The sequence below is a fragment of the Leptonychotes weddellii genome, chromosome 10, assembly GCF_054177405.1.
Source record: "Leptonychotes weddellii isolate Sample4059 chromosome 10, ASM5417740v2, whole genome shotgun sequence".
NCBI classification, from domain to species: Eukaryota; Metazoa; Chordata; class Mammalia; order Carnivora; family Phocidae; genus Leptonychotes; species Leptonychotes weddellii.
In genome coordinates this window covers 36,254,258-36,267,334 of record NC_138378.1, presented here as the reverse complement: position 1 = coordinate 36,267,334, position 13,077 = coordinate 36,254,258, and the positions used below count along the sequence as shown (strand labels likewise).

The following is a 13,077-nucleotide window of genomic DNA, read 5'->3' as shown; positions in this document are numbered from 1 at the left end:
CATCCAGGAGAACAAATCTACAGGCAGTTGGAACAAGACCAAGCCTTAGAAGAGAGATCCTTGTTCCCAACATCTTACAGAAATAGCAGAGAGCCACCAAACCTCAAGAGCCCGTGGGGGTTGGACAGTGACTGTCTCAGTGGCAGGTCTGAACTGACAGCCCATAACCAGAGACCACCTCCTCCTTAATGCCCCTGATCTAACCTGGAGCCCACCATGAAGTTTTAGAGGCAGGAAGTAGAGGCTGAAGAATGATTGCGGGGAGAGGTTGTGTAAATATTGGAGGTAGACCAGTTTCTCAGGAAGCTTGACTTGAAGATAAAAAGAATCAAAGGGTGCCTGACTGGCTCAGTTGTAGAACATGTGACTCTTAATCTCAGGGTTGTGAGTTTGAGTTCCACATTGAGTGTAGAGATTACTTAAAAATAAAATCTTATAGAAAAAAAAGTATTCAGATCTGGAGGGAGAATGTAGATTGGGGGAAGGCCATTTGAGGACTTTCAGGGACAGGAATTAATGTGGTTGGTCAGGGGAGTGGAGGGCTGGTGAAACCTAAGGGAGAGAGAAGAGGAAAAACAGCAAGAGAGGAGATTCAGTCGATGCCTTTTAAGTCTCTTCTCTGTTTGCAACACTCTTTTGTTCATATTGAAAGGAATTTCAAGCCTTAATAAACAAGGTGGGTGAGTTTTTGATGGGAGGGAGCTCTTCCTGTTTTGATTCAATACATTTGGGCTGACCGGTTCTTCTGTCCAGAGATTGTGCCGGGCAGTTTCCACACATAATCTTGTTTCAATCTCCCACACTCCCACAGGGGAGGTTCTTTCCTTCATTTAATAATGAGGAAACTGACTTTTAGGTTAGATAAACTGCCAATGTAGGAAGCAGAACTTGTACAGCCAAGAGCTCTGTTGACACTCATGCTGAACCATGGTTTCTCCATGACTGGGAGCATCCATATATGTTATCACCCAAGCTAGGACTCCCCCACTCCGCCCCGCACCGAAAGTGAAAGGGAATATTGCCAATAATATGTCAGTGACCACAGGCATAGACAGGGATCATTCTGGGTCACAAGGCACCCATGCTTAGTCTGCCCAGGTAGGTTCGACCTTCTCACCATGGAAAATGCCTTGATGTATTCTGTGTTCCCCGTTTATAATCCTAATGCTAACTGAAACAGGACTCTGTGGTTAGAACCACAGCTCTGTTTAATGGGTAAATGGGGAGAGCATGACTGTTGGGCCCATCTACTAATCTGCAGCAGCGGATAGCTCAGAATGGCCCTGAATCATGCAGATCATAGAGAGAATAATTAAACCAAGATGGTGACATGGACTTTTATTGTATTCTGATTTTCACCATGGAAATTTTACCTTTTGCTTAAATTCTTGGTATTTTAAGGTCTTAGAGGATAAAACAAAGCTATTCTTCATGAGAAAGCTGCTTTTCCTCATTCACACTTTTTTTTTTTTTTTTAAAGCTGGTCAATCACTAAGCTCATTTGAGTGATGGCTAAGTCAAAATTATGACTGCCTGATTTTACCCTTCATTGCACTTGTCAAAAAATTAAATTAAAGATCATGCTTATGAATATAATGCATGAACTGCTGCATGGCATTCTGAAAGATAGAATGTCCCTTCTGTCCAGCCAGTCACAAAACAGCATGTCACATGATACATTAATATGCAGGAAAAATAATAGGGCAGCGAGAAAATTCTGCCACTTAGGAAATACAACGTGCATTCCACCAGTGGTTCGTGTGTTCAGAAAAATTTATTTTAGTCGAGACAATAATAATACCTCTAATAGCAATATTAGATCCTTCAAACTTGTATAGTGCTTTCTAGTTTCCAAAATGTTTCCACATGTATCTCATCTGACAAAAGAAATCATTAATATTTTAGAGTGCAGTATAGGGCTGCTTGATTTAGCATTGCAAGGGCTTGGGTTCCTGAAGAATGTTCATCCCATGTAGGCTTGTTGAATATTCTATGTAGAGGCAATTGTAGAGCGAGGGCCAAAGTGCTAGTGCTTTCTGTAAAAAATATGGCAGAAAAATAGCATTCATTACCAAAAGCCACTGAAGGCTTTGGAGATGAATGTTAGGAAAATTACTGTTCTCAATTTGCTACTGAATTTTAGGAGCACAATGTCTCTAGTTTTTAAATGAAAATATGTTTTTGTTTTATCAATATAAAACAATGCTTGCATATATATTTTTCAGTTACACACAAATTTAGGAAGTTGAATATTGAACTTTTCCAAATCTGCCCCTCTTTTCCACTGCTCTAATTCCTGAGATCATTTTGACATATATCTTCCCAGACTATGTATTATATACATAAGCATGTATGTACACACATATATAGGTATGTATGCATCCATTTTTATATGTATATTTGTAGATATTTACTATCTACCAGTCATTTTTCCAATCTATCTATCATGTATCTATCTAATTCTTGAATACATGGCTGAGCTGGTGCTTTTTGTAAGGAAACTCCTTAGAAGCCAGAAATGATGGTGACTGAATCAAGATTTGTAAGCAAGCACTGAAATTATTGTTGCTTTGAGGCATTTGCCAATACCCAGATGGTCTAGGCTCTAGAATAGTGGTTCTCAAACTCAAGCAAGCGTGTGAATACTCCAAGGGCTTTTAAAAACACAGATTAGTGGGCCCCACCTCAGTATCTCTGACTCAGTAGGTCTGAGATGAGGCCCTAGAGTTTGTAATTCTAACAAGTTCCCAGGTGATGTTGGTGATGCAGACAGGAATACTCTTTGAGAACCACTAGCTGAAGCTTGGGTTTGAATGAGCCACACATGGGAGCCATAGGACCTGTGCTTTGCTCCTGAGTATAGTAGGAAATTTTCTCAAGTTTTAGCATTGGTTGGAGAGGAAGAAAGGAAGAAAAAAAGTCTCTGTTGAGATTTCCTAATCTTATAATACATATGTACTAACATGGGCAAGTAGCAAACAAAACAAAACAAAAAACTCTAAGCCAAATATGTAGTTTAAGGTTTCCCTAAATCAGCAGTATCTTCAGGTATCTCAGAAACAAAACATAAATAAATAAACTCTTAATCCAGCTTCAGAAAATCCCCACAAATAAAAATCTAAAGAACATGGCAATAAAAAAGACAAAATATACAAGGAAATAACCATAACCATGAATCTGCAAAAACAACAAACTGCAGAATTTAACTTACACAGACAGACTAGAGATATTGAAATTTCAGATACAGATTATTTTTTTAAAAATATTTTATGTGGTTATTAAATAAAGGATGACCAGCTATATTTGAAAAAAAACCAAATAAAACTTGTAAAAATGAAAATGATAACAATGGAAATCAGATTAGATAAAGTTAAATAAGATTAATGAATCGAGTGATAGGCTTGAAAGAAGTAACCAGAAAGCATCAAAGAGAGATAGATAGGGACACAGAAGGAAAAAAAAAACCAACAATGTAGGTTAGTGGAGACAGTATTTGGTGGGGCAATAGGAGAAAAATTTTCAGAACTTTACTAAAAAATATGTCTATTCCCATATCCAAGAAGCACAGCAAATCCTAAAAAGGATAAAGAGAAACCCACACAGAGGGACATCATACTGAAACCGAGAGACAAAAAAGATAAACACCAGATTGTCAGTGCAAAGAGAAAGTAAAGACAATTTAAAAGTAACAATTAGACTGGGATATTACCTCTTAACAACTACAGAACTGATAAAAGTGGGGGAAAAAAATCTTGAAATGTTGCAAGAAAATAACCATCAACCTCAAATTTTTACCCAGGAAAACTGCCTTAAAAAAATAGCAAAATAATAATGTTTCCACACAAACAAAGCCAGAAACATGGCTGGAGGTGAAAGATGGAGGAAAGAGTGTGAGAGGAGCATGTTTTCTTAATGGTGCTAAGTTTTCTATAATATTCTTTCAATTAATTTTTTTGTAAGAAAAAAAAAATTGGTCCAAATTCCTGAGAGCTGGAATTGCTGGAAGTGCCATTTACCAGGTGTTTTTCAAGCAATTGTACCTATAATTTGCCAGCTCATGGTTGGCTTATCATTTATATCAGATGCCAGCCAATCTGAAAATACTAATCATTTCCTTATTGGCATGGTGTTGCAGTGGGTCAATACTCTGGTCCATGAAAGTTCAATCAAAACAATCAAAATGAAACTCTATATCCAAAAGTCCACCTTACAAAAAATGCTCAAAATTCATTTGGAAATTGTTTGATTATTTCTTTTGATGTTCAGTACTTTAGTACAACCTTTACTAAAGGGATAAGGCTTTCAATCAAGGCTGCAGTAACAGCAATGTTGCCTCCTTCAACAAAACTAGGTCTAGTTTCCAGAAGAGAGAAAGGGAAAAGGATTAGTGAAGTTATGCTGTTTCTAGAAAAAAAGAAGAGATTCTGACATTAACAAGCTGCACGGACTTTGGGCAAGTTAAAAAACCATTCACAGTCTACTTTAAAACAGATCTGTAGAATGAGATAACTTGCCCATATGTTCACAAAATTCTTCTGGATCAAAATACAGTTATCACAGTTATATATGCCAGGAAATCTAGGTGAGTTTGTGTTCCAACTCTATTCTCTATGATCCTGTCTGAGAATGGATATTATAAGGTAAACTGAGGTAATCAGGAAGACCCATGAGGGTTAGAATCAGGGCTAGGAACCCAAAGGTAGGGGAGAAGTAAGATGAAGCCAAGTGATGGGGAATTGAGCTGAGTGATCTATAAATAAAAATACCAGAAGCTTCTCTTACTAAAATATATATATATTAGAGAGACAACCAAGTTGGAAAAGGACTGGTAACTCTAAAATGGGAAGCCCATCACAGAAAAGGGTCATGTTCTGCATTACCCCTCCACCCAGGGATACAATATTCTGTTTGCATGTCTAGTGGGAAAGAATTGTAACTCTTTACCAATCAAAGATTATAACTCTTTGAATCAGGAGAGGAAGTGAAACATATGTAACATGAATTCAGGACGTAGTTTATTTCATCAAAATAGAAACACTGATAGATAATGAGTGCCCATCATAGAATCATCTACCTCTAGCTTGTCCCTTTCTTACCATTTTTCCAGCAATTTTTACTTTTTCATCCTGAAAGTCATCTTAGGAACAAATACACAATTCCCATGTTTCTATAGAGTGGCTAATGTTAGATTTCACCATGATGCCACAGACAGAACGTCCCTGGTCACGAATCCACAGTGATGGCACTTTGGTGCCTTAAGAGCATATTCTGAGACCACATCTTTGGGTAAGGAAAAGCCATATTATCTACTCATCTTGGGATTATGGAATGATGTTCCTAAACAAAGCAAATTATTTAGGAGGCAAAAGAAGTTTCCGCTCACCTGAAGGAATAACTGGGAGGAATACCCTTATTAATTAAAGGAGACAGAACTGCTGTAGTTTATGGCTCACCACGTGACACTTGAAATGACCACAGGCTCAGCCTCTGGAAAACAACCTCTGATGTGGGTTGGACATTTGATGGGAACCACTAGGTGAGGTGGAGCCTCTCTCTCCAAAGAAAAGGCAATTGTCATTTTGCCCTTAACCCATTTACCAGACATGGCCTCAAGAGATTGTCCAGGAAATGACCTCATTAGAGTAGGAGATGAAAGCCCAAAGCTCTTATCACCTTGGACCAATGAGAACTGCTGGCCTTCTCCATGGTTCTAAGTGTTCACCATGAATGATTTGAAGCTCTCAAGCATATTTAAGTGAATCAGGGCAGTGTGCACCCTCTCATGGTGCTGATTATTTTGGCAATTATAATAGCCATTATGAATGCTGGACCTGTGCTAGGCACTTTATACATACTATTTCTATTGTTTACTGTTAGTTGGAAATGTTTATTTCTTGTTCCTCAACCAAAGGGCAGAGAACATTTACTGCTGTGCCTTTCTCCTCATCCCCTCACTTATCCAAGCCTTGGGTGGGGGCGGGGAGTGGAAACAGACACGTCTCGAGTCTCTCTCAGATCCACCTGTCCACAGAGAGGGCATGTCCTGGTCTGTTCTTTTTCATATAATAAGCTCACCCGGGTAGTCTCTGTCCAGGCACCCAAGATACCAAGGACAATGGTACTTGCTCCTGAGGGGACAGAGGTTACATCTTTCATATTCAGGAGTGAAATCAGCCTTAGGAAGCCCATCTGGGGGCAGGGCCACCAGATGCTCTAATCCAACCTCATTAGTAACAAAGCTCATGTTTTTGGTTTCAAACTTTCCTACAGCTTTGCCTTCTCAGTTGGTTCTGAACCCAGGTGAGGGTGAAGGCAGTGTCATTACTTATTAGTTGGAACCCCGACACTCATGCAGATGCTGTGCTGTCACGGAGGAGAGATGTTCAGGATCACCCTTCAAGAGAGAACATGCTGCTGGGAATGAAGTTAGCTGACAGCGGCCACTGGCCACACTTTGGGGTCCACTGCAGCATTATAGTCACACCGAGGCCACTTTCTCCCCCAGCTGCTTGTGGCCAGTGAGTGAGCAGGAGAAAAGGGATCTTGGAGCCGGCCATTTCCTGCCCAGGGCTCTGGGCCTCCCCAGACTTCTGCAGATTGCACTGCAGATGGAGGCTCTTCCTAGCTAATCTTCCTTCCTTCTCTCCTTCGCCTCCCCCTGCTCCTCCCCTCCTTTACCCTTCAAGGCTCCCCGCTCCCATACATTTCCTGCACTTCTATTTCATCTTGGCATCTTCTTTCCCAAAGACCCAAGCTGACACTATCAGTATTATAATGCTCTCCATTTCACAGCGGATGAAGTGAGGATCCAACGCAAGAAACGAGAAAGCATAAATATGTTCCCCTTTAAGAAGTTCATGCATACTCAGGAGATGAGAGGCTCCCTAATCTACCTAATCTACATTTTAAAAGAAAAATGTGAATATCTTGTAGGTGGCACTAGTGTTGTAAGTCAAAGACAGACTGGCTTCATTTCTTCAGAAAACTGAGCCCAACTGAGCCTGTCCATTTAACGCAAAGATACGCTGGCTTCTAGAAAGTGGAAGAGAACAAAAGACCAGAAGCATTTCTAGCACCCACTGCTAAGGTTTGAACCTGGACTCAGAATATGTTCATGAAAAAAAACAAGTGATCCCAATAAGGCAATTAGCTACGCACTGCTCGTCACACCCAGGTCTATAACTCACCCTTACGCGATGACAGAGCACCCAACTTGTCAGCACTTTGCAGCAACAAGAAAATACATCACAGTGAGAAAATGTGTTTTTTCAGACTTGGTTTTTACCTTCACCAATTAAACCTAAATCTGATATTTTGTCCTCACATTCAGGGGAGAATCCACATATTAGGAAAGGATAAAGAATTCTTCTGTGATTTTTGCACCCTGAGAAATATCTGAACAAGAGAGCATGCACGTAATTTAAAAAGTTAACCAGAAGTTTCTTTTCATGGAGTAATTTTTTAAAGACAGGAGGGACAGGACTCACCTTCACTAGAGTCTTTGGAACATTCTGGCTTCTTTGCTTTGCTCTTCTTGTGGGGTGGAGAGAGGCCTTTTGGCTCTAACCCCTCTGGAAGCATAAAGATTTAAAACATTCTTATTTAGATATTCAATATTTAAAATTATGTTGAAGTTTAAAGTCCTTTTTTTTTTTTTCCCTCAGTAAACCCACATGTATAGTGAAGCTTGATCACAGATTCATTTGTCATTTTGGCTGAGCTAAATTTTGGCAAGAGCCTGTGATTCTCCAGTGCACATAGATTGACATTAAAGCTTAACATCTTTTTGTGACCATCATTAATGATTCACACAGATGTGAAATCTTAAATGCTTTTTTTTAAATTAAAAGAAATTCTCCATAAGGCAACCCCAAATTATTTTTTTTTCTCCATAGGAGTTTGATTTAAAACTTCACGGATTAACTGACAGTTGCCAAAATGCAATTTCATTTTACTAAATCCTCAAAGTAGAGCTAGATCAGCTGCAATGTCATCTCATCTTGGGGGGTTGGGGTGGAGCTTTAGTCATCCAAATTCTAAACAACTTCTATATGCCCCCAATTAAATTAACATGTTTCCCACTTTTCTCAATCCTTCCCAATACCCCCTGGGGCCAAGTCTATCCAAGGAGGCTGATAATTTAAATTCTGAAGACTGAAAAAAAAAATCCTGAAGACAGTTTTAGGAAACTGTCTTCTCTAAATTCATCCCCTTCAGATACAGATACTTTGTTAGGCATTAATTTGTATTTCCAGTCCTGGCCTCTCTGCTAAGCTCAAAGCTTATGTCTTCAGCTGCTTACATGGCAGCTCATTTTGTATTTGGACTGGCTGTTTTCTCTCCACTCTCCACCTTCTACCCCACCTCCCACCCAGCTGTGCACTGGGAGACTGCTCTCTACTTACCAGTGAAATTTCTGTCTTTCTTCCTAGGCTACCAGTAACCTTCAAGGGCTTATTGTATCCATCTATCTCAGATCACAGCCCCAATCACTTGGCTTTCTCCACATCCTCTCTGTCTCCAGCGTCCTGTAACTACCCCCTCCCCCACTGTCCTTTCAGGGCTGGGATGTAATGGTACCTCCCTCTTTCCAGCCCCCATGATTTCCCTTCACTGGGCTCTCACCAAGCATTTCAAATTTATGTAAATAATCCCATTAGGCATTTCAAACAGCACAGCTGGAACAATACTCTTGATGTCTGCAAACCTGTTCTCTCCACAGTATTTCACATCTCACTATCAACCCAGGAATTCAAAGCCCCAAACTGAGATATTGTCCTTAATGTTTCCTTTCGGTCACTCTTCCAGGAAGGTCATCATAAGTCCTATCAGCTCTGCTCCAAAATATCCCATATTCATGCACTGTGCTCATCCTTTGCAATCATCACCCTAATCCAAACCAGCAGCCTCTCTTACCTGAGTTCCTATAGTAACGTTCTGGCTTTCTAAACTCCCTGAAACTAGCTTTTCTCCATGTAGCAGCCAGAGCTATCTTCTAAACATAAAGCCGATCCTGTTGCTCACCTGTTTAAATACCACTGGTCTTAGATTAAGATCCAAATCCAATTCCATGGGCCAGGACAACATGGCCCTCAGGCTCTACCTCTGCTCTAGCCTCGTCTCCCACTTGCACTTTGTCTTTGTGTGTTCTTGTCATTACTAGGCTGGTTTCTGCCTTAGAATCATCACATCTGTTGTTCTTCTCCCCTCCCCCTCCAAAAACACACACTCATGTGTCTACCTCCTTCTCACCTATTAATCTCAAATCAAACTCAGCTCCCAAGAAAGGCCCTCTGCTAATTCCTAACATGAAGGGTGCCTGCAAGTGAAATCTCTCTCAAATACATCACTTGATGTATCTGAAATTATCTTGTCCCCTTCTTTCTTTATTGTATATCTCCCTTCCCCATCCCACCTCCTAGAATGTAAGTTCCTTGAGAAAAGGACATTTGTCTTTCCTAATCTCTCTTGTGTCCCTGGTACCTAGTAGTGTCTTGCGAATTTCATTTCCAATTCTGTTTTCTTTCCCCCCTTACCCAGGCCTTTCTTTAAGGCCAAGATATAATGGGGCTCATGCCTAATTCTTACTCTCTTAGCAGCTGTCGCCTTATGCCAGGATTCTAAAATTACACTATAGTGCTATGGCGACTCATTTTTCTTTTCCCATTTATTAAAAAAGGAACAGAACAAAAAATTGCATTTGATAGATGTGCTATTAAAAACTTTGGCATTATGGACTACAAAGGTTTTTGGGCACTAAGTTAGGCTTTCTCTGGTTGCAAGTAAGTCACATCCAAGATCGTTACCATGGCCAGGGTGAAAAATTCCGCCAATGATTACATTAGCAACTCCCCCAAACTTCTGTCACCAGGTGTGAGATGGATATTGACCCTTCAGAATGGGTTTAGCAAAACCAGAAATGAGATGCTTGGAACAGCTCACTGAGCACAGATGCTGTGCTCAAAAGGATGCATAAAATGGGCAAAGCAACACTTATGATCTCCCTGGAAGGAAACTCTTAAGACTCTCTGGAAGATGCTTCTGAAATGCATCATCTACAACAGGGACTAAGAGGAGTGCTCCCAATGCTGGGGATTCAACCCCAAACCAGCATTTCCTGAAAGTGAGTTTTTGATAATGAACCTGATTTCCCAACCTGAATAGGAATTCTTGGGGAATGGGTGAGACATCTCTGAAAGACATATATTTGTCTCTATTTGTCCACGTTTTGAGGTAAGTACCCCAAAAGGACTGGTACTTCATTTTTAAAAAGTAACAGGGCCCTCCTGTGTAGTTAGTGGGCATGGATACATGTTAATTATCAATAGTCATCTATGACATTAGTATCATTTCGTAACAGCCACGGAGGCATTCAAATGAAAGTCACTGATACACATGGCCTCTGTGCTCAGATTTCTACTTGTGGTTCAGCAGAAACAACGATCCCTCTTGGTCTGGAGAAGCTGAAGGAACATTCCTCCAAAGCACCCCATACTTTTCCTTGGCAGCGTATCATATTATCTATGTTGCCTCTCTCTTTGGCAGAGGGTGGAGACCTGGAGCTTTGCCCTGAGCATAGCTTTGCCGCCTGAAGAACTTAACTGTGCTCCTCACTGTCATGTAGCTGAATTGTCATAGGTGGCTGTTGATTTTCTGTCCTCTATGCCAGGATTAAAGAAACTGATAAAGGACTTAAAGGGAATCCTAAGCATTTAAGCCAGTCTGTCTCTGTCATTTTCCCCATGGGGGCAGAGCCTCACCTTGAGGATGAACTTGTCTCACACCATCTGAGATGCTCCTGCCTCTACTTACTTTTAGAGTCTGGAGATGGAGTACAAGGGTGTGAGCTTTGGGGTCAGACACAGTTACGGCTCTCCTACTTAAGCCAGGAACTAATTCCTCTTAAGCCTTGTGTAGTTACTAATCCTTGCCTCCTAGGGTTGTGCATATCTTAAATGACTTCATGTATGTTGAGCGACTGGCACAAGGTACATCCTGATTAAAATCTGGTTCAGCAGACGTGTGCTGGGGCTGACGTGAGCCAGCTGACTATACCTCTCTCTCCTCAACTCCCGCATTCATTGATCTCATGTTTGGTAGCTTGAACACCACCACAGTGGGTGTATTTACAATAACGAAATATGCAAACTCCCCCAGTGGGGTTCCCTTCATCCAGAGAGTCGGTTTACCAGCATCTTACTGGTTTTTGGTATTCAGATTGTTATTCACTATCATTTACTAGCATTTGTTGGCCAGTTATTCTCCCAAGTAGCCCTTCACTAATGTCAGCTGCATTCGTAAAAATCCCTCCAGCATTTCTACTTGCAATACAGGCAACACTGGGCAGAGGACAGGCAGCGCTTAATGGTCTGGTTAGAGACCCGTCTTAGAGACCAACACGCCCGAGTATGAGATCTGAACTGAAGCCAGCCTCCTCACCAGTGTCTGGCAAGGCCAGTGGCACATCATGGAACCATTCTGCACAGAAATCCCTCATGATTTCAGCACTCAGATATTAGGAAATGGAGAGCAGCTTCCCAAGCCCATTCTGGCCTAGTGACTTAGCATCTTTGGGCCATCGAGTATGACTTTAACAGCTGCATCCAACTGCTGCACAAAACCCCCAGGAAACCTGATGACACTAAGATCAGAACTGATGATCCAATTAAAGTCCCCCAAACCTCATATGCTGACTCCAACCTTGTGGGCTCTGCATTAGCATTAATAATGATTTTCTTAAAATCACTCAGTGGTTTGGATAGCTAGCTGCATCTCATTAAGAAGTCAACTCCCCCTGCCTAGAAATGTGTACTTATGGCACTTAGGCAAATGATCCTTAGCAAGATAAGGTCCTTAAACTGGCCGGCTGAAAGGGCAGTACTCCCCACGGCTGAAGGATATTCCAAGGATACTTCACATGAGCAGGATAAAGGAGAATAGCAAAAATTGACATTAAATTCACGGAATTTAATCCAAGGTGGGGTGACCACTTAAAGTCTTTTTTCAACATATGGTTCTTTTAAGCAATAAGACATCTCTCATGGTCATGGGAATGGATATTCTAATTGAAATTTCACCTTGGGCTTTATGTTTTACAAAAGACAAGCAGAGTCCTTGTCTCAGGTTGGATTTTCTCAGAAGACGCTGAGACAAGGGTTTGAGTTCAAATACTTCACTTAAGAAATTATCCCAGAAAGTGCCAGAGGGGAGTAGGGAAGGGAGACAGGAAAGGGAAGGCAGCCAATACTGGGTGTGAGCAAGTTCCACTGGGGACCTCTGGGTGATGGTACAGAATCTCATTGTCCAATACCACACTTTGCCAATGGATATGTGGAATGTGTCTAGTCTGAACTGAGACATGAATGTAAAACACACACACATTTCAAAACTCAGTATGGAAAAAAGAGAATGTAAAATATCAGGGTCATTTAATTTTTATATTGATTACTTGTTGAAATGATAATATTCTGGATATATTATATAAAATAGTATTAAATTAATTTCATTTGTTTCTCTTTACTTTTTCCAATGTGATTACTAGAAAATCTGAAGTTAAACAGGACGCTCCCATTTGAGGCTCCCATCCTATTTCTACTGGACAGCGCTGAAACATAACCTGCCTCAGAGGTGTCCTGCTCGAGTCCACCAACTCTTGCCCGTTGTTGGCTGAGGGCTACTCCAGACAAATTAACTCCCTGGCACTTTGAGTTTGCTTTTCTGACCAGCAAACGACACTCAGCTGAGGGTCACAGGAACTTTCCTTAGACCGCTGTTGATAGTGTAAAGCAACAAGCAGGTCCCAAGGATACACAGACAGGGAACTGACAACTGTTATTACAGCAGTTTCCTGCTCCTGGCTTGTAGATCCTCCCTTGACTTCTCCTGCCCTCTGAATCCACTGACCTGGGGAGACCAAGGGAACCACAGGACTCAGGCATGTTTGGACCGGAGAAGAAGCTAGAAGCTAGACACGAGTTATGGTCATTGCTCCAGTGAGCTGTTATGAAGAAAAGACCTGTTGGTATCTTTCCACGAAGACAGTGGGAGATCAGGGGAGGAAGAGAGATTTAACGTAAC

General features: G+C 41.1%; 1 protein-coding gene across 1 annotated transcript in view; it reads right to left on the bottom strand.

Annotated features, from left to right (window-relative positions):
* The window catches only part of MACROD2 (mono-ADP ribosylhydrolase 2), a 412,997-nt gene that overhangs the window by 72,584 nt on the left and 327,336 nt on the right, over nt 1-13,077 (bottom strand). Inside the window, exon 4 of the mRNA XM_081833248.1 lies at nt 7,488-7,571. Within this exon, the coding sequence (XP_081689374.1) occupies nt 7,488-7,571 (84 nt within the window). The remainder of the gene's footprint in view (nt 1-7,487; nt 7,572-13,077) is intronic.